Below are 22,789 nucleotides of genomic sequence, written 5' to 3' on the forward strand. Positions count from 1 at the left end.
ACGGCCTTTATAGTTGAATGCAATGTCCTTCATTAATGAAATGAAAAACGTGTGTTTGTTTTTTTAACCAGCAGTTTCACACAGAAAATATCAGGGAAGCTTGTTTCTGCAATGAGATAAAATATGCTAAATAGATAAATAAATACAGGAACTTGCAGCTTTGATCTCACAATTCAGACTTCTCTTCTTGGAATTCTGAGAAAAAAGAGGTCATAATTGTGAGACAAATAAATAAATATATATTTTTTTATTAATTTATTTATTTATCACAATTATGACCAGAATTCCAAGAAGAGAAGTCTGAATTGTGAGATCAAAGCTGCAAGTTCCTGCATATATATACATCTAAATCTCTATAAACTGGATTCAGAAATACTTATAACCCTCAAAAGCAATAATGCAAGCTCAGTAGCATGTTAAGCAATCACAGTACAAAGCTGCGAATATAGCTATACATCTTATTTGAATAAATTCAAGCTGAAAGAGGTTTTAAGCATTTTTGTGCCTAAAGTTAAAAAACTTAGTAACACTTTACAAAGGTGTCATTTGTTAACATTAGTTAATGTATTAACATGAACGAACAATGAACACTACATTCCACCCTTTTAATCTTTGTTAATGTTAGTTAATATAAATGCAGTCGTTCATTGTTTGTTCGTGTAAGTTCACAGTGCATTAACTAATGTTAACAAACAAAACTTGTGATTTTAATAATGCATTAGTAAATGCTGAAATTAACTAAGATTAATAAATGCTGTAGACGTATTGTTCATTCTTAGTTCATGTTAACTAATGTAGTTAACTAATATTAACTAATGAACCTTATTGTAAAGTGTTATCAAAAACTTTACCATATGCACTTTTTTTCTGTTCTTGAAAACAGTTAATAACAAACAGTACCAGTGTGGGGTCAATGACAAAATGTAGACCTATAGATTTGTAACAATTCCTCAGTTTATGGCGTTTATACGGCTGAAGTGAGTTTTTGTATCTCCGTATATTTCCCTCTGCCACACAGGGGCAGCAAAAGACTGGAGTTTGCAATGCATGAACTCATTCTTGCACACACTCCATTCTGTTCACATCACCATTGCTAACAGTCTCTTCTGCTTCTTCTTGTTCTGCCTTGTTCTCCTCTTCAGGCATCTCCTCTGGGCTTGGGGGCTCTCCCAGGGTTGCTGGAGGAGAAATAGGGGGCAAAGGGATAGCTTCCCCTTTCTTTGCCAGTTCTGCAAGCTCCCGAGCGGAGCAGGAAGGGGTCGGTGTGGGGTAGGTGTGGTGGAATGTGTCATAATCCACCTCGTAAAATCCCTCCTCCAGTGAGAGCACAGGGGTGAAACGTTCTCCCCAAAGCACCTCTGAGTTCAGGTATGAGCTGCGGGCTTGACATGTCATTCCTGCGGGAAAAGACAGAGGAAAACGGTTGTGAGCACAGAAAAGTCAGCAAAAATAGCAGTGAAAAGAGAGGAGGCTGATTCCAAATGACTATGGTGTGGACAATCATGAATAGTTTATGCATGACACAAAAAATGAGAGACATGAAGGAGCGAGACTCTTGATGAATTCAATCCAAAGTAGGACAAAGAGCATAATTTGTAATGTTCATTATTTAGAGCAATACTTGGATATATAGTGGTCCCAAATGAATTGAGACACTTAAGGCATAGGCCTACGTATAAATGTATGTATAATGTACAAATAGCTTTGCATTAGATTTAAAAAATTATTAATTTCAAAGAGCTACTGCTTTTTCTTCATTTCCCCCTTTCATTTTAAACACCAAATCTATTGTTTACAACTTAACAAACCTTTTTTAGTAAAATTTATTGCTTGAAAAATGTGCTTGTGACATATTTCTTTAACATTTATGAACCTGGACCCAAAAAACAGTCATAGGTAGCACAGATACATTTGTAGCAATAGCCAACAATACATTGTATGGGTGAAAATGATTGATTTCCCTTTTATGCCAAAAATCATTGGGATATTAAGTAAAGATCATGTTCCATGAAGATATTTTGTAAATTTCCTACCGTAAATGTCAAAACCGACTAATTTTTTATTAGTAATATGCATTGCTAAGAGCTTCATTTGGACAACTTTAAAGGGCAATTTTCTCAATATTTAGATTTTTTGCATCCTCAGATTCCAGATTTTCAAATAGTTGTATCTCAGCCAAATATTGTCCTGACAGACCATACATCAATTGAAAGATTATTTATTCAGCTTTCAGATTATGTATAAATCTAAATTTAAAAAAATTGACCCTTATGACTGGTTTTGTGGTCCAGGGTCACAATTAATATAATACAGGAAATACTAGAGATATATAAATGTTAGGTAAATATTAGATATTATTAGATATAGATTTCTTTCATCATTTGTTATCTAATGCAATGACATGTATGTTTGATGTTACTTATGTTAATTATGTAATAATTATTATAATATATAGTACGGGGCAGTTGTGGCCTAATGGAAAATTGGTGGACTTGTAACCAGAAGGTCGTGGGTTTGAGTCTCAGGTCCGGCAGGGATTGTAGGTGGGGGAGTGAATAACCAACACTCTCTCCACCCTCAATACCACGACTGAGGTGAGACCCTTGAGCAAGGCACCGAACCCCCAACTGCTCCCTGGGCGCCGCAGCAATGGCTGCCCACTGCTCCGGGTGTATGTTCACTACTGTGTGTACACTTGGATGGGTTAAATGAATATATTTTTTTTATGTAAAAGAGATAAACATTATAGATACAGTTGGGCAAAAAAGTATTTAGTCAGCCACCAATTGTGCAAGTTCTGAGAGAAAAAGATGAGAGAGGCCTGTAATTTTCATCATAGGTACACTTTAACTATGAGAGACAGAATGGGGGGAAAGAATCCAGGAAATCACATTGTCTGATTTTTAAAGAATTTATTTGCAAATTATGGTGGAAAATAAGTATTTGGTCAATAACAAAAGTTCATCTCAATACTTTGCTATAAACCCTTTGTTGGCAATAACAGAGGTCAAACGTTTTCTGTAAGTCTTCACAAGGTTTTTCACACACTGTTGCTGGTATTTTGGTCCATTCCTCCATGCAGATCTCTAGAGCAGTGATGTTTTGGGGCTGTCGCTGGGCAACACAGACTTTCAACTCCCTCCAAAGATTTTCTATGGGGTTGAGATCTGGAGACTGGCTAGGCCAATCCAGGACCTTGAAATGCTTCTTACGAAGCCACTCCTTTGTTGCCCAGGCGGTGTGTTTGGGATCATTGTCATGCTGAAAGACCCAGCCACATTTCATCTTCAATGCCCTTGCTGATGGAAGGAGGTTTTCACTCAAAATCTCACGATACATGGCCCCATTCATTCTTTCCTTTACACGGATCAGTCGTCCTGGTCCCTTTGCAGAAAAACAGCCCCAAAGCATGATGTTTCCACCCCCATGCTTCACAGTAGGTATGGTGTTCTTTGGATGCAACTCAGCATTCTTTCTCCTCCAAACACGACGAGTTGAGTTTTTACCAAAAAGTTCTATTTTGGTTTCATCTGACCATATGACATTCTCCCAATCCTCTTCTGGATCATCCAAATGCTCTCTAGCAAACTTCAGACGGGCCCGGACATGTACTGGCTTAAGCAGGGGGACACGTCTGGCACTGCAGGATTTGAGTCCCTGGTGGCGTAGTGCGTTACTGATGGTAGCCTTTGTTACTTTGGTCCCAGCTCTCTGCAGGTCATTCACTAGGTCCCCCTGTGTGGACACTTGGATGGGTTAAATGAATATATTTTTTTTATGTAAGAGAGATAAACAGTATAGATACAGTAGATAGATATAGTTCTGTACAAAATACTTGAGTTTCTAATTACTTTTTGGGGCTGTTGTATGAGCTAATAATATAGAGATAAGACTGTAGTGCATAGTTTTTATCTTGATTAGTTCAGTATTGGTTACATATTAAAACCACTTTTATAACATTTGCTGAAGAACTGTTCCATTATGTCTTTTTCAAATATCTAAAGGTCACTGTTTAATTGTGCTTTAGACCTTTTAAAGTTAGTAATGATCCTTTTAATATGCCAATAGGAATGTACTTAAGCTTAATTAATTAAGCATATCATGTTTCCCATGAAACGCACAGAAATGCATGCACATGCACCGCTGAATATTTATGGGCACAGCGCCTAAAAATAGAATACAAGCTTTCTCATCATCTGCTTAAGTGAACCTCGAATAACTGCATCAATTACTCCAGGGACGTGCAGTGACAAACAGAGCAACAAAACACACTTTCAACAAGCATCTCTTTTACGACCACTTTCAAACACACACAAGTAAACACACACAGAGTGATATATAGAGGCTGTCATAATGAATATAAATGACATCTAGGAAACTCAGCAGATATCATTCATCAAACACATCAAAATTCATGAGATTCCCATTGTAAAGTAGTTCAATATCCACACAGGGTATGCATCGAACTATATAATCAATGAAAGCTACTGCAAGAGAAGCTTCTCTTTCACTGATAACGCTCTGCAATTGACTTAAACACCTCCATACAGACATTTTAAACTGTACATTTAAAACCATTTCACAAAATGCTTTGTTAGCCACCCAGGGAAAATCTAAAACATTAGAGTATTCTAGAATCCAAGCAGAAGAACAACCAAAGCCTCACTGGTACTGAAGCCTTACTTTATTAAAGGAAAGAGGTTTTAAAACACCTGAACGCCTCTGAGGGCCGCACCAAGCAGGTTCTGCTAAGTTTAAATGGCTTTATTTAAGGGTCTGTTCCAGGTTTAACACATGTTAAGCTCTCTCAAAAGCATCTGTGCTATGATATTCACTACCACAGACAATCATGTTTCCTGCAAGTTTATGAAAAAAACATGTTTAAAATAATTGAAGTCTACGGTGCAATTAATTCCAGAGGGGTTAAAAGCCAAAATGTGCAGCTTGAATTTTTTTGTTAAAGCACTTACATTAATTCTTCCATACAGGTTATTAAAGCTGTAAAGTTGTCTGAATCATCTTTTTAGTGGTGACACTATTGTTCTAGGTGGATGAACCTCTGGTTACGCAAGTCGTTTCTTCTGTTTGGTCATGACAGGAACTTTGCACAGACAAGATTAATAAGCACTTTTATCACACTTAATAGATACAATGTTGAATTTTTTTGTTTTACTTAGGAAACAGAGTGTATTTTAGCCTTTTTGTCCCAGTGCAATTGTGATGACATATTTTTGTAGGCCAAACCAGAAGTTTTGTAGGCCAAACCAGAAGCATCACCCTGGTTCCTTTGTGAGTAGATGATTTTTCTGTATAGCGTGACGTTGCCTAAATGTCCCCGACAACCTCTGTAGTCCCGTTCAGCCACTTGTTAGAAACATCTATATCCCTAATCCTACCCAGTACCTAAACTTAATAACTACTTTGCTAACTATTGATAAGCAGTTAATTAGGAGTTTTTTCAGGCAAAAGTCATAGTTAATGTTTGTTAATAGCGAGAATTGGAGTATAAAGGGTGACCTTTTTTCTTGTCTGTGGTAATTGACAATATGTTCAAAGCCGTTATGACATTCTTCCTTAAGTGTAATACAAAATAAGCTATTTAGAAAAGTGTCTCATTTTATCCATATAATTAAAGTCAAGAGCATCCAATGTTGCTTTGGACCCAACTGATGCTCATTATACGGTCAAGAAAAGTAAAAAAAAAAAAAATATATATATATATTTTGTGTTCCACAGAATAACTTCATACAGGTTTGAAACAACATAAGGGTGAGTAAATGAGGACAACATTTTCATTCAAAGGGATAGTTCAAAGAAAAATGAAAATTCTGTCAAGATTTACTCATGTTCTAGTTGTTTGAAACCTGTATGAGTTTCTTCAGCACAAAAGAAGGCGTTTTGACATTGACAGTAGCCATTGACTTAGCATTGTAAGGCAAAAATACTATGGAAGTCAATGGCTACCATTAACTGTTTGGTTATCAACATTCTTCAAAGTGTCATCTTTTATGCTCAGCAAAAGAAGGAAACTCATACAGGTTTGGAACAACTTGAGAGTGAGTAAATAATGACAGAATTCTCATCTCTTTAAAGGGGTCATCGGATGCAAAAAGTTGTTTGAACATATTTGTGTGTTGGAAGTGAGTGTACACATCCATCCAACAATGATAAAATTCCACAGTGTTTTTTTAAAATCCCTATTTTAAAATCCCCTTTCTCAAATCAGGCTGTTCTGAGGTTCCTGTCAGAATGACGTAGTTCTGTACAGGCCCCTCCCACGATAGTTGATTGACAAGACCGACTGAGAGCTGTCAGCCTCTGTTGCAAGGGAAGACAAGATGTCTCAGATTAAGCGATTGAAGTGTTTAGTTGTTGCATGTAATAATGAATAAAGCAGTCGTCCTTTACCCCCGACATCTGAGCCGCTGAAGACGCAGAGGATTAACATTACTTTCGCTTTGAAGTGAATGCGCCGACCCCCGATCTGCCTAAATGCGTCTATGTTCGCGCGAATCATTCGTGATCCATTAAGTTTTTTTTATGAATCTTTGCAAATCGGCTTTCCTAATAATGTGCTAGTTAGCCAGTTTTGCAGCTAAAGTAAACATTACTGTTCGTCACCCCACGGAAGAGAGGGGTGGGGACAGCAGAGCTCATTAGCATTTAAAGCAACGTGGACTAAAAAACGGCTTGATGAAAACAGAGCTGATTTTGACAGGATAAAGAAGGTGTTTTTTACACTACCATTGAGAAATTTTAACCAAAGTATGTTATAGACTTTTCATTAAGACCCTAAAGAATCATATGAACTTGTGGAGAATGGGCATCCGGTGACCCCTTTATTAAGAGTGAGTTGTCGCTCAGGATGAGACTCAAACTATAAATGCTATGAGAACAATTATATTTGTTATTAGACTTGGACTCTTTGTTCATTACTCTGGTCTCCCTGATGGTTTTACCCTGATTGGCCATGAGCTACCAATCCTAAACCTCCATTACTTATCACTTGAAAGGTCGAAAAAGGACTTTATTTAGGAAATCAATAATTATTCTTTATAATTTTCCAATTTCGTTAGGCCTTGAGGTAAAATCCTGACCTGAATAGTTTGGTATCATTTTCTGATACTGATTCTTTTACTGTTATCCTGCTTTTTTGTCTAATAATAGATTGGTTAAACCTACATCGACTGAAAGTGGGATGCTCTTGAATGTCAGATGTGAGATTAAAACAGTATAACTGCACTGAACAAGTGATGATTGTGGACTGAATCAAGCTACTCACTGCATCCCACTCCTGAGCAATGATTCATTATTTTAGATGTAGGAGAAAGTGTGTTTGTGAGTGTGTGTGTATTTATGTGTGCGTGAAAGGGAGTGCGTGAAAGTGAATTGCATTATAGTTCTTTCAATTGTCTTCTGCTCGCTAATTTCCCTGAGGCGGTCCTATTGACAGGCCATGAGCTTGTCTTACTGAGAGACATCTCAAGAGTCCTCCATCCTTCTGCTCCATGCAGGCAGCAATATCTGTCTATACTGACACAGAGCACAATGCAAAAGCTCATTAGCATAGTGTAATTGCAACTGCTGTCACATGAATTCACTGTCAATATAATTAGTGAATCCCATGAAAATACCACATCACGCCCTGCTGTCAGCATTCAGTTACCAGGGGAACTGTGGTAAATCTGTTCACTTTTCATGTTTGACTTGCAGGCAACACCCATTTAAATACTCCTGACTCATCCAAAGAGCTCTGATATACCTGGAGAGAGCCATCCATTCCCATTCCCATTCATCTCAATGGCAGTAACTTGGCCTGTGCATCCAGCATCACTTCAAAAAACATTTACTCACAGTCATGTTGTTCCAAACTCTATGACCTTTTTTTCTACCATGGAATACAAAATGAGAATTTTTAAAGAAGATTCTGGGAAACCCTTTCAGTATAATGAAAGTAAATGTGGACTAGGGCTGTCAAGCTGTTTGAAGGACCCAAAAGCACTGTAATAGTATCATAAAAGTGACTTGTGTGCATCTGAGTTTATGTGATAGCATTTAACCTTTGCAACCAGATCAGTGAGTCGGAGAGTTAAACTGAATCACTCCCATTTTTTAACAAATCATTCAATTTTGTGAACTGGATCAACAGATTCATTAAAAGATTCAACTGCCTTCTCATCATAAAAAGTTATCATTTAGCTTCTTCATACATTCACATATATATACACATATATATACATATATATATATATATATATATATACACACACTCACCTAAAGGATTATTAGGAACACCTGTTCAATTTCTCATTAATGCAATTATCTAATCAACCAATCACATGGCAGTTGCTTCAATACATTTAGGGGTGTGGTCCTGGTCAAGACAGTCTCCTGAACTCCAAACTGAATGTCAGAATGGGAAAGAAAGGTGATTTAAGCAATTTTGAGCGTGGCATGGTTGTTGGTGCCAGACGGGCCGGTCTGAATATTTCACAATCTGCTCAGTTACTGGGATTTTCACGCACAACCATTTCTAGGGTTTACAAAGAATGGTGTGAAAAGGGAAAAACATCCAGTATGCGGCAGTCCTGTGGGCGAAAATGCCTTGTTGATGCTAGCGGTCAGAGGAGAATGGGCCGACTGATTCAAGCTGATAGAAGATTAACTTTGACTGAAATAACCACTCGTTACAACCGAGGTATGCAGCAAAGCATTTGTGAAGCCACAACACGCACAACCTTGAGGCGGATGGGCTACAACTGCAGAAGACCCCACCGGGTACCACTCATCTCCACTACAAATAGGAAAAAGAGGCTACAATTTGCACGAGCTCACCAAAATTTGACGGTTGAAGACTGGAAAAATGTTGCCTGGTCTGATGAGTCTCGATTTCTGTTGAGACATTCAGATGGTAGAGTCAGAATTTGGCGTAAACAGAATGAGAACATGGATCCATCATGCCTTGTTACCACTGTACAGGCTGGTGGTGGTGGTGTAATGGTGTGGGGGATGTTTTCTTGGCACACTTTAGGCCCCTTAGTGCCAATTGGGCATCGTTTAAATGCCACGGCCTACCTGAGCATTATTTCTGACCATGTCCATCCCTTTATGACCACCATGTACCCATCCTCTGATGGCTACTTCCAGCAGGATAATGCACCATGTCACAAAGCTCGAATCATTTCAAATTGGTTTCTTGAACATGATAATGAGTTCACTGTACTAAAATGGCCCCCACAGTCACCAGATCTCAACCCAATAGAGCATCTTTGGGATGTGGTGGAACGGGAGCTTCGTGCCCTGGATGTGCATCCCACAAATCTCCATCAACTGCAAGATGCTATCCTATCAATATGGGCCAACATTTCTAAAGAATGCTTTCAGCACCTTGTTGAATCAATGCCACGTAGAATTAAGGCAGTTCTGAAGGCGAAAGGGGGTCAAACACAGTATTAGTATGGTGTTCCTAATAATCCTTTAGGTGAGTGTATATATATATATATATATATATATATATATATATATGCCTGTTTTTTTTTCTATATTTGTCACGCTTAAAAGATTCAGATCATCAAACAAATTTTAATATTACACAAAGATAATGCAAATAAATAAAAAATGCAGTTTTTAAATGACGATTTCATTTATTAAGGGAAAAAAGCTGTTCAAACCTACCTAGCCCTACGTGAAAAATTAATTGCCCCCTAAATCTAATAACTGGTTTTGCCTTTGCAGTAACAACTGCAATCAAGCGTTTGCAATAACTGGCAATGAGTCTTTCACATTGCTGTGGAGGAATTTTGGCCCACTCTTCTTTGAAGAATTGTTTTAATTCAGCTACATTAGAGGGTAATAACTGTGATTAACCACATTATTTTAGAAAGCCGAGTTAAATTTCACTAGCCAGACCCAGGCCTGATTACTGCCAGACCTGTTGAATCAGGAAATCACTTAAATAGAACCTGTCTGACAACATGAAGCATGTTTAAAGAGCAACACATCATGGTGCGATCTAAAGAAATTCAAGATCAGATGAGAAACAAAATAGCTGACATGTATCAGTCTGGAAAGAGACATTTCTAAGGTTTTGGGACTCCAGCGAACCACGGTGAGAGCCGTGTGATGGTCTGGGGCTGCTTTGCAGCTTCAGGACCTGGACGACTTGCCATAATTGATGGAAGCAAGAATTCTGCACTCTATCAGAAAATCCTGAAGGAGAATGTCCGGCCATCAGTTTGTGACCTCAAGCTCAAGCACACTTGGGTTATACAGCAGGACAACGATCCCAAACCCACCAGCAAGTCCACCTCTGAATGGCTCAAGAAAAACAAAATTAAGGTTTTGGAGTGGCCAAGTTAAAGATGCTGTGGAATGACCTTAAACAGTCCATTCATGCTCGAAAAACCCTACAATGAGGCTGAATTAAAACAATTCTGCAAAGAAGAGTGGGCCAAAATTCCTCCACAACAACATGAAAGACTCATTGCCAGTTATCGCAAACGCTTGATTGCAGTTGTTGCTGCAAAAGCTGGCACAACCAGTTATTAGATTTAGGGGGCAATTACTTTTTCGCGTAGTGCCAGGGAGGTTTGGGCAGCTTTTTTCCCTTAATAAATGAAATCACTATTTCAAAACTGCATTTTGTATTTACTCGGATTATCTTTGTGTAATATTAAAATCAGTTTGATGATCTGAATCAATCAAGTGTGACAAATATGCAAAAAACCAAACAAACAAAAAAAAGTTTTTACAGACAGACAGACAGACAGATAGATAGCAAATATCAGTTTTGTTTTCTAACTAAAATACATGTCTACTTTTGAATGGCAGCAGTGTTGTTTTAGTATCACTGAGATCCTATTACAATTTTAGCCAATATTTTGAATTAGATTTTATTTCCTGCTTTCATGTAAATTTTAGTTAAAGTTTTAATAATTTTGTTGCGTGTTTTTGTGATTTTTATTAGTTTTTGTTGCTTTTAAATATGCCTATATAGTTTTTGTTAATTTTTATTTCAGTTTTAAGTTTTGTTATTTTAGTACATCAAGTTAAACTATATGAAAACTAGAAATGTTGTACCTTGGAAAGTAGGTGAAATACGTTTTTTATTGTATTGTTCTTCAGTTAACATCTCTTTTATTTAACTAAATATACATACATAAATATATAAGTACATGGATATAAACATATACATTTGGTAACTATAATATCCCGTAATGGCAGTCAAGGGAGAAGTTTATGTTTACATTTTTAAACTGAGCATTGGTTAAAGATATATTTTAATAATCAATTATTATTATTTTACCAAAATATATGTCACCTGCTGAATGGCAGTCAATGGAGAAATGTTTTTTATGCTCCCCCTCGCTCTCTCATTCTCCATGATCTACTCTCACCTGTAGCCTCCACCATTCCTTCCAGAATGACCACTATTTCAAACTCTTCTCGCGCCAGTTGCTTCTCCGAGATGTCCCAGAAGGGGCTATTCTTGTTGATCTCATGGCAAATGATCAGCGGTGACACCAGGAACAGTCGATCGTCCCCCGTGTCAAAGCCCACATTGATGTCCGTCTGGTTTAGAGGGATGAACTCTCCTTCCTTGGTCTGCTTAGAGCGGATGAGCTTTGCCCTGATCGAGGCCTCAACTATGTGTGAGTTACGCAAGTCACCAACGCGGAACATCAAACACAACTTGCTGTCCCGTATGGATATCACAGCTGTGTTTGAAAACATGAGCGTTTCGGCGCGTTTCTTTGGTTGTGAGATTTTCACAAACATGCAGCCCACCATGAAGGCATTGACGATGGAGCCCAAGATGGCCTGCACCAGAAGCAAGATGATGCCCTCTGGGCATTTGTCCGTTATGACACGGTACCCATAACCAATGGTGGTCTCGGTCTCGATGGAAAAAAGAAAGGCTGAGACGAAGCCATTGAGGTTATTGACACACGGCGTCCACTCGTTGTCATCAGTGTGGTCCAGGTCTCCACGGGTGTAGGCGATGAGCCACCAAATGAAGCCAAAAAACACCCAGGTGGTGGTGTAGACCAGCGTGAAGACCAGCAGATTGAAGCGCCACTTTAAGTCCACAAGCGTGGTGAAGATGTCCGTCAGGTAACGATAGGTTTCACGCACGTTTCCGTGGTGGACGTTACACTTGCCGTCCTTTTCCACATAACGTTGGCGCCGTTTTCTCAACTGACCTCCTGGGCGATCAGAAGCGCCTCCTCCTCCCACGACTCCCCTGACAACCATCGTACGGTCTGTGGGGATCTACCGACAAGAATGGAAAAAGAAGTCAGAAAAGAAACATTTCAAGTTTGGCTAAAAGAAAAGATTAAACAATAGCAGTTAATATCATCACTATTGTAAACAAAACTTTCTAAAAGAAGGAGAATCGATATCAGTTTTGGAAAGTAACTAAAAGTAGTGACACTACTGTTTTTGGTATAATCTATTGTTTCTTTTGAAGTAGAGTAGCTTTTCAGTAACAAGCTTTCCAGCAGCTGAAGCAATAATCCTTTCACTAAACACTAAATTTATATTTCCAAGTTTGCCATTAAAGACGTTTATAATGTTACAAAAGATTTATATTTAAAATAAATTCTATTCATCAAAGAATCCTGAAAAAAAGATCATTGTTTCCACAAAAATATTAAGCAGCACAACTGTTTTCAACATTCATATTAATCAGCACATTAGAGTGATTTCTGAAGGATCATGTGACACTGAAGACTAGAGCGAAGATTCTGAAAATCCAGCTTTGCATCACAAGAATAAATTACATTTAAAAATATAATAAACTGTAATACTATTTCACAATATTACTGTTTTTACTTTTTTTTATTAAATAAATGCAGCCTTGGTGAGCATAAGAGACTTCTTTCAAAATCTTACTGACCCCAAACCTTTCATTGTATTTAGCTACTTTTGAGTAGTTGCTTAACAAGTTACAGTTGCAAAGTAGCTTCCCCAAAATTCATACATGCATAAAAAAAAATCATAAAAGAACAGTAAATGTGAAACTGAACTTACTTTTTCATTGGAATCGATCCATTTTTTTGGCAGCTTGATGCCTTGTTTTTCCACATCCTTAAAACTACTCATGGCCCGGAAGCCGTAGACGTCGTCTCTGATCCAACACAGTAGCTGGAGCTCTCCAACTATTAGAAGAAAACACATGAAAGCTAGTAGGTGAAACTCATAATGGAGAGCAAAGCTTAGAGAGTAATTTACCACAAAGAGTGAGATAAATGTGCCTGCAAGCGGTCTTGATTAAAATCAGAGTGTTAAATTATGTTGCTCTACAGTGTTTACTTACCTGCACACCACATTTACACAATTAGTTTTACAAATCAGTGCAGTTGTTACAGCACTGAATACATAATGAATTAAAAGGCAAGCGTCATCACTAAAAAAGTTTGTTTTCCCCTAGTCAGCTCTGATATTTGTATAAATTCACAGAAACTTGAATTAATACATTAAAACTTGATCAAAATTATTATATTGGTTTGCTATAATTTTAATAGGCCAAATAAACCAAAAGCCCTTGACTTAAAAATGTTAATCAAACATTTCACTTCAAAAACTAGATATTTATAAAATAAATATATGGATTTTATTTACATTTGTATAAAAGACCAGCACACTAAAAAGATTACTTTCTGAAAAAAAAAATCAGAAATTGCTAATAAATTTGAAAGACTGAAATAGTATTTACTTCTAAAACATGCTCCAATAGTCTGTTTTATTTAAAAAACAAAACTTAAAAATTATTTTTACTGTGCACTTTTTACATTGTTATTTGTATGTTGTACCACAGCATGGGATACTGGTGACCCACATCAGGCTTCTTAAAGGAAAAATACACTCAAAAATGAAAATTCTGTCATCATTTACTCACCCTCCACTTGTTCCAAACCTGAATGAGTTTCTTTCTACTGTTGAACACAAAAGAAGATGTTTTGAAGAATATTGGTAACCAAAAAGTTGACGGTAGCCATTGATTTCCATACTATTTTTTCCATATGGAAGTCAATGGCTACCATCAACATCATCTTTTGTGCTCAACAGAAGAAATGAGGAGAACAACTTGAGGGCGAGTAAATGATGACAGGATTGCCATTTTTGGTGAACTGTCTAGCTTAAATTAAATGCCATGCTTCATTGTTTGCTGGTAAACACAACTATGCTGGTCCATCAGCCATGACTAAACGAGCTGTCTTTTCAGCAGAGGTTTTACTATGAGTATTTTGCATGCAAAAACAATGATCACCACAACCAATGACTTTATTAGCCAAAATTGAAAGAAAACCCTGCAAACGATTCAGCCTCATCTCCTCTCGTATACCTAAAATGCTTTATTTCCACATAATTGATCATGTTCACTGAATGTTGAAGTCCACATCTGTTTCAACATGTTATCCATTAGCTCAAAGTCTCTAAAGACATTGCGTCTCTCCCTCTCTGCCCAAGCATCACCCAACAGCACCGACAGCAGGTGCAGGTGAGTACCAGTGGGGTTTTTTCAAAGCAATATTAATGATGGTAAGCTCTATGGGGAACAAGGAGCGAGGCATTCTGAGGCAGATGGGGGCAGACGGCACCCACTAGGAGATCTGAACAGATATGGTCCAGAGAGAGAGAGAGAGAAAGTGAGAGATGATAGAGTGAGAGAAAGAGACAGATTGAAAAAGTGACAGATAACAACTCAAACGCAGATAAACCAAAGTTACATAAAATGATTTACTGTGTGAACTGATGAATTATTTATACAGTGCTGATATCGGGAATAGTTTGTTTTGTTGACAGATTAGCTGTGAAAGATTATAAGGGTGTGCAACAAATATCTTTCTGAGCCAAGAAAACAATCTGTCCCTATTTAGCAAGACCATAAACAAGCTAAAATGAACTTTATGTAGGTAGCTGAATACTTTCTTCAATGCTTCCTAACCAGGTGCGATAAAGCGGCAAGAAATTAAAAGTTCTTTCATTTTAATTTTGCTAGCTACTTAGTAGTGGTGTTTTTGAATGAATCAACGTTTATAAAAGAATCATTTAAATGAATGATATAATGACTTTTAATAAAGCAGTTCCTGAATAAAAAAATAGCTGAATACAAAGATATGTTTAAAAAAAAAAAAAAATAAGAGCAGTATGTGATTCTGAATTCATGAACTGTTTTTGAGTTAATGATTCAGTGACTCATATAAAAAAGAGAGTCACTTATCCCATTTCTGAATGTAACTAACTGTTGTATGATAAATATAGATGTTCAACAAGCTACTGTATTAAATATGAATTCAGAAATCATTCTAATATGCTGATTTGGTGCTCAAGAAACCTTTCTTATTATTCTTATTTTATTTATTTATTTTTATGCGGAATTGTGTGTATTTTGTGTGAATTATGTGTATTGTTTTGGAACAATGTCTTTACTGTGTTACGTTGTTAATTTGAATTTAAATTACACTCAGGAACTAAATTGGAACTTCAAAACATCCTCAAATGGTGCAAAAAACCCTGGTGTCCCACCTGTTTAGGACTCTGGTTTAGTGTTGTGATTTGCAGGATTGTATGAATAGGCTTTATCTGAACTCCGTATACCAGAACACTGAGTCCAAATTGGAGGAGATGCCATTAAACAGTCACAACTTCAGAATGCTGAACTAGCAGAGGAGAGAATGGTAACTTTGGTCATTAGCCTTTGCCATATCATTGGATAAGTGCTGTGGGCGGACACTAGAGATGACCACACTGCAGACACAGCAGCGATGCTTTTCATGTCTGTGGCTTATCCTCAGGTCCAAACAAAGCTCTGCAGATCTCCTCAGAATTGGAATGCCTTGCATATTTACTGATTTAATATTTTGGCTATTTTCATCATGCTTTCATGCATTGAGAGTGCAGTATTTTTCCCTCAAACCAGTGCAGAAAATGAAAAACTTTGCCTGGTTTGAATCAGGATCCCAGGAGGCTGAATCAACCAGGACATTGTCGTCTCTGTCCCAGACACATTTCACAGTCAAACACCCTGCAGCTCGGCCACAACTGTGCCACTGTCACTCTGCCTGAACTGTTGCGTCATCACAAACCAGAACACTGGATAGCACCAGGGGTCAGTGTAAAATGTCACCAACTGGAGTGAGCAGCAGGAGAGCGTTCTTGCTCCTCTGCGCCTCTCACCGAGACGGAGCAGAGCACACAACCACCACAAGCCACGAGGGATTAAAGCACTTTGCCTATTTTTAATCATGGTTTCATTATCTCCTAAATCTCTATTAAGCTCTAAAATTCTATTTAAGGTCAACATAAAACATAAATAAATGTTTACATTATCTTAAGAAATGTAAGTTGTACATATGCAAAACTCACTGTCATGGTGCTTTTCTTTTTTTTATGAAACAAAAACATTTCCATATCTCAAATTATATCTTGTGTTTAATAACATTCTGTGTTGGAACTGGCAAACTTTTGAATATATAAAATAATGAATAATCTTTTTGCAATTTTTGCATAATTTGACAAATTGGAAATAGCACAGAGAAAGATAATAAAACTATTCTAGATATGATCAAAATTGACCTTAATTTCGTCTTGTATCTAATCTCATGTCTAATATATTTTTGTACACTAACACACTATGGGGGAAAAATAGGGCAAAAAATTGTCGTAGTGAAAATGACACTGCAGCTAGCATACGTTATGTTTGAAAAATGTATAGAAATAATTTTCACACAATAAATATTGAAATGGTATACTTAATTCTTTGTTTTGATTATTTTTAAACAATATATACTATATATAATTATGAAAATGATGAAAAGTTTCCAGGACCTTTAAGAATAGATCAAAGGTAAGACATTTATAATGCTATGAAATATTTCTGTTTCAAATAAACACTGTTCTTTTGAACTTTCTGTTCATCAAAGAAACATTCAAAATATATCACTTTTTTCACAAAAATATTAAGCAGCAGAACGGTTTTCAACTTTGATAATAATAAAAAATGTTTCTTGAGCAGCTGAAGGAATTCAGCTTTGCCATCACAGGTAATAATTCTTCCTTTTGATTATCTTTTTAATAATATATAATTATTAATTATAAATGTTTCATTATTATTTATATCCTATTCATATTCATGATGGATTTTCATAGTATATGATTGGAATGTCTCATGTCTGGGTTTGTGTCAAGATTAAAACAATAAAATACATCCAGAAAAATTATAATCATGGTAAAAATCTCCATTTAACAAAAAGACAAAGAAAAACACAAAATCTGTTAATTTGAATAAAAATCAACCCCTTGATCATAAAAATATAGCAAGCACCACTAATTAGACGTCTCTTTATATGAGGTCACCTTTAAAAGAAGAAATGGCATATAACTTTGGCGCCGAACATGACTATTATTTCAGTCAGCCTTCTATTAGCTGAATGCTAGACTCCACACAGCACTGTGACAGATGGAGAAGACATAAAAATGACTACAATGCTGAAATGCATTATACAGCGTTCAAGGAAAGACCCATTGAGATGGCTTAGACTGATCTTCGTCACAGGATCTGACCTTCACGCAACCTTTATCCACCGTGGTTTACATGTGCAATGTCTTACTTCATCTGCTTTATGATCTAGCCTATAATCAGTGGTGAGAAAAGCCTATGACTACCTCAAGAGCAAAAACAGGCTTTTCTATTGCAGACCCATCCAGTAGTGGGGAACTGGAGAGCGCTGACATAGAACACGAACTCACCGCTCCCACGATTTGCATAATTACCTTTTCAACAATTTTTACAAAATCCCTCTGTTTCAGAGATAGACCGGATCATCATAGCCAATGACGCCTGGAGAGTTCACCTTAAGTAAAAAAAAAAGTCCTTTTAGCTGTGGTCTAATTGCATCATGGATGTCCTGTGTGTATTCAAATATTTCCTATTTGTACTACATGCTACATGCATCCACTGATGCGACTCTTCAACCTTTGCTAATGCTGACATAAGCAAAGGTCTGATGCTCTGGAAGCTTGTCTGGTCATTAAATTGTATTTAATAAGCTTTGTCACACCACCTCACAAGAGGGAGACTCTAATGGTTCAACTTACTTGTGATGTGTCCTTAAAAGCCGATAGCAGTTTGCACAGATTTTCAGAGTAGCACAACATGCATCAAAGTAGATGCTTTATATAATTTCACAATAATCAAAACAGCGCTGCGAGGGATAAACATACGTCTGTTCAATATGTTGCATATTCTGATATTGATGCTGATAAACATGGATCATAATAATCGAAATGTAAAAGTCCCTTCTTATCTCAGATTAATAAGAATAAACAAATACATGCTACACGGTCACAAAAACGTATCGCTTGCACGCATTTTTAAGCATTGCAGTTTAAAAACAAGTGATTTTAAGCTGTTCAAACGCAATTAGCAGCAAAAGAGAACTCAATTCTCTATATGCATGTACTGTCAGAGAGGCAGGAGTTATCTTTGCCACTTTATAGGCCTTGAACGGTTAGCTAAATGCACACACTTGTATGTGTCAAAATGTCTGTCTTTGCAAGTATCCTTATAAACACAGTAATTTAGGTCTTAAGTGAAAGCAAACAGCTGAGAAAGAAAGCATGTGTAACAGTATATTGGATCTAGGCAGCTCTTAAAGTGACAGCAGTCTAATATTCCTGCTGTCTGTCATTCATGTTAATCAAACAACAAATGAGAGAAAATCTCTCACTATTCTTGACAATATCACTTTTGTAACTTTAATAAGAAGAAATGTATATATAATTTACACAGTGAAGAATATGCAGGTTTTTTTTACACTTGATTACTTTGCATTTCTAATTTATTTGTTCTACTGTAGTTTTTTTTTTTACCACAAGTAATATTAAAAAACATTAAATTGATCAAAAGACACAGTAAAGACATTTATACATTAAAAGCAATTTATATTTCAAATAAATGAAAAATGTACTTTCTATTCAGCAAAGTATCCTGAAAAATGCATCACGGTATCAACAAAAATATTAAACAGCACAGCTGTTTTCAACAGTGATAATAATAAGAAATATTTCTTGAGCACTAAATCATCATATTAGAATGATTTCTGAAAGATCATGTGACACTGAAGACTAAAGTAATGACGCTGAAAATTCAGCTTTAACATCACAGTAATAAATTACATTTTAAAATATATTAATATTGTCAGTCCTCTGTCGTGTGTGTCTTGTGTTCCCACCTCTTGTTTCCATATTTGGTTTGTTTCCTGTCCTCGTTTAGTGTGATTATTAGTTAATTCTTGTCCAGCTGTGTTTGTCTCATTATCTATGATTACCCTGTGTATTAATAGTCCTGTCTATTCAGTTTGATGTCGTCTGGTCTATTCGTTACTCGTTCCTGTCTGTGTCAGCCTTGCCTTGTCTTGCACTGCCTTGTTTGGATTTGATTAAAGACTGTTATTTTTGAGTTTACTCCTTGTCTGCGTGTTCCTATATCCTCCTCGTGTGTGCACCGTGACAAATATAAACAAGAGTTATTTTAAACTGTAATAATATTTCCCAATATTACTGTTTTTACTGTAGACTTAAGATAGAAAAAATCCTACCAACCCCAAACAGTAGTGTATATCCTATGTAATATCTATATACAGCAAACATATTAATAACAATTTGTACATACACTCAGTATGACAAGACTTGAATGGTGAAAAAGCAGGAGGGAAAATTTCCATCATTTAGGCTGTCAGAATTAGATGGCCTCTCATTATGCACTTGTGTATTTACAAAGCCCTTTTATCAGCAGCGAAGGGCATCTTCATCTCAAGCTGTCTATTCTCTGTGCAAACAACACACAGGTGAGTGGAAAGGAAAGAGCCATCTGACATGGGCCAAAAATAGAACTGCATTTCCAAGGCTTTTGGTTCAGTGGTGCCACTCCATTATGGTGCACGTGGAGAGCAGGTAAGGGTTTGGACATCATAGTTTCATAGATACCATCTCGTGCATCTTTCAATAAACAAGGAGAAAGAGAAATCAAAGTCTTTAAAGGTTTAAAGTTCGACCAAAAATTCTGTCATCATTTAATCACCCTAATGTCATTCCAAACCTGTATGACTGTATTTCTTCTGCTGAACACAATAGAAGATATTTTGAAGAATTTTGATAACCAAACAGTTTCCGTTCCCATTGACTTCCATTTTTTGTCCAAACCAAATACCAATTGGAGCCAAAACTGTTTGGTTACCAACCTTCTTCAAAATATCTTCTAATCATACAGGTTTGGAATGACATGAAGGTGAGTAAATGACGACAATATTTTCATTTTTATGTGAACTATTCATTAAAACTCTATTTTTCCCTCACTTTTTTTCCCTAACACTCTTCTAAGACCCATTTGAAAAAGTTTGAGTCTTAGGTTTCCCTTGGGAAAGCGGCTGTCCATTGGGAAAATTGTGTGTCCTGTTTCATTTTGAGTTTAATTACAGCCTTGGGTTACATCCTATGTCTCCATTTCATCTCAAATGAACCAAAGTGCACTTAAGAGGACCTGGACCAGGCCTTACCATTTCCTCATTAATCTATAGAGCCGGAAGGTAATCCATTACATTTATGAAACACTATGGATGTCTTTTAGCCTGAGGTGAACTTGTCTCCATATAAATGGTAATAAACTGGGACTATGATGGGATATAAACATATATTGCTCATTACTTCTTTGACAAGTTCAATATACCAATTTATGGCAGATGCATGGGTGCAATTTTGAACATATTACTAAATAAGGATGAACAAATTTGTGTCATGAATTCTAGAGCTAACACTATTAGATTAGAGAAAATAACGACTTGAATTTTGAATCTTCCACCTCATAAAACACACAACAGTCCCTCTGTTCTTCCCAACCACAGTTCACACTAAGAGTGTAACCATGTTTCAGTTAAGTTCACAGCTGCCTGGGGGTTTGGGCTACATCATAATGGATTGTAAGCTGTGATCTCCATAAGTGAGAAACTCCACACGCACCAGAGGAAATGGGCAGCGCTCATCACCCTGAGTCAACCTTGAGACAGGCAAAAAAAACAACATCAATGTGAGCCGGGATGCCGAGGCAACGAAAGCCACAGTGCTTGAGCCAATCTGCACTGCTGATGTTAAAGATGTTCGTGGTTGCATGTGAAAACTACTGCAACTTTGGCTGAGTTAATATGCAGTTATGGACCTCATTGTTTTGCGGATCCAATCTCTGCTGTGTTTCATGTATGATGCAAGTCCTTGTTACAGTATGTGATTGTCTCCGAAGTGCTGTATACAATCATGGTGTTTAAAAAAGAAAAACATGTGGAAAAGAACTTTGGTTCTTGTGGAAAAAAATACTAAGTGTACAAATTCAAGAGATCAGGATAATTTACAAGAGTTAATTTATGATCAGAGAGAATTGGCCAACAATATCCAATATCCAATCCAACAATATCCTATAATATTCCAATGATGGCATAGATTAAATCATTAAGAGCCTGATGAACTGTTAAGGAGTAAGAAATAAACAATATCAATAAAAGAAAATGTTAAGTTAGACTGACTTCCCATGGTGTGCTGAATTTGAACATTCTGTCAAACTATAGCCTAAGTGTCTAAATAATATAAAATACATTATATAGCCTATGTAAACAAGTAATTGTTAACTAGCCTATTACTTTATTGAAGTTATGCAATCAACCAACTTTACATGTGGTGGATAGCACAAAAGACCATTTTACAAAAATAAACATTTAAGAAAACAAACAAACAAACAAATAAATAAACCTTAACAGGGAGCATGACCCAGGGTCCACTTCAACCCCCCCAAGGTTCAAACCAAAACTACGCCCTTGCATCTAAGCATCCTCATACACCTCACAGAGGCTGGATGTTGTTCACCTTTGGAATAATGTTCCCTGAACCACCCAAACATATGCCACTGTACTGGCTAGAAAAAAAATACTAAATTTGCCTTTAGGTCTGGTGAGACTTTGCCTTTTTAAAAACATTAATATGAATAACAGGCGTGATGAGCTCACAGTGCCTGAGGCTCACTCCCTGTCAGTTCTAGAACGATGATTTATTCAGTAGCCTTCTAGAAGCACGAGCAACAAACGGCCAGCTCCTGTACTCCTATGAAAACCATGCTCAGGTTTATGTCTGAATTAATCATTCATGCATGGCAATTATTTAAGCATGCATGTAATTCGGACAGCGAAAGCCTCTTCATTTTTCAAAAGACAGCTGTAAACCACGTGTAGAAAAGTGGAAAAATGGTCTTGCATACTGGTATGGAAAAACGCAATGAAGAAGAATCTTAAATAAGTACTTTAAATCATATATAAATGACTGAAACAATGTATAACAGGATGATAAACCAAAGGTCAAGGTTTAGCTCGTTAACATTGGCTCCATAATAACCCTTTCTGGAAGATTATGTAACTACACCATATTTCTCCATTAAAGAAATACATTGGAATACATTCTCAATTATGTTAGATGATAGATATTTCACATGTGCCTGATCCTTTTAGAAGGCTCTAAAAAAAAGTGTGAAATTGACATAATTTTCCCTGTCTGCTGCCTTTAACGTTATAGCTCATTAGCGAAGGGTTTGGGACTGTACATTTTCTTGTAGTGTCATCATTGTCATGATGTAATTTTCATGCAGTAAAAAAAAAAAACAGGCAGCATAACTGAACACTCATGAGCTAAGATGGGATCCTCCACCAGCTGTGGTGGAAGGGAAGTGCCATTGACATAAATGAAC

At 36.8% G+C, this 22,789-nt stretch overlaps 1 protein-coding gene across 1 annotated transcript; it reads right to left on the reverse strand.

Moving 5' to 3' along the window:
• Positions 1-1,053: 1,053 nt before the first annotated feature.
• LOC306886844 (G protein-activated inward rectifier potassium channel 4-like) lies at positions 1,054-13,107 on the reverse strand (the record flags this gene model as incomplete). The annotated part of the gene is made up of 3 exons (XM_079444175.1): positions 1,054-1,397; positions 11,397-12,273; positions 13,036-13,107. 3 exons carry the CDS (start codon positions 13,105-13,107, stop codon positions 1,054-1,056), a joined length of 1,293 nt encoding a protein of 430 aa, XP_079300301.1.
• Positions 13,108-22,789: the final 9,682 nt, after the last annotated feature.

The sequence above is a fragment of the Barbus barbus genome (genome assembly GCF_936440315.1).
Source record: "Barbus barbus genome assembly, chromosome: 21".
In the NCBI taxonomy this organism is placed as follows: Eukaryota; Metazoa; Chordata; class Actinopteri; order Cypriniformes; family Cyprinidae; genus Barbus; species Barbus barbus.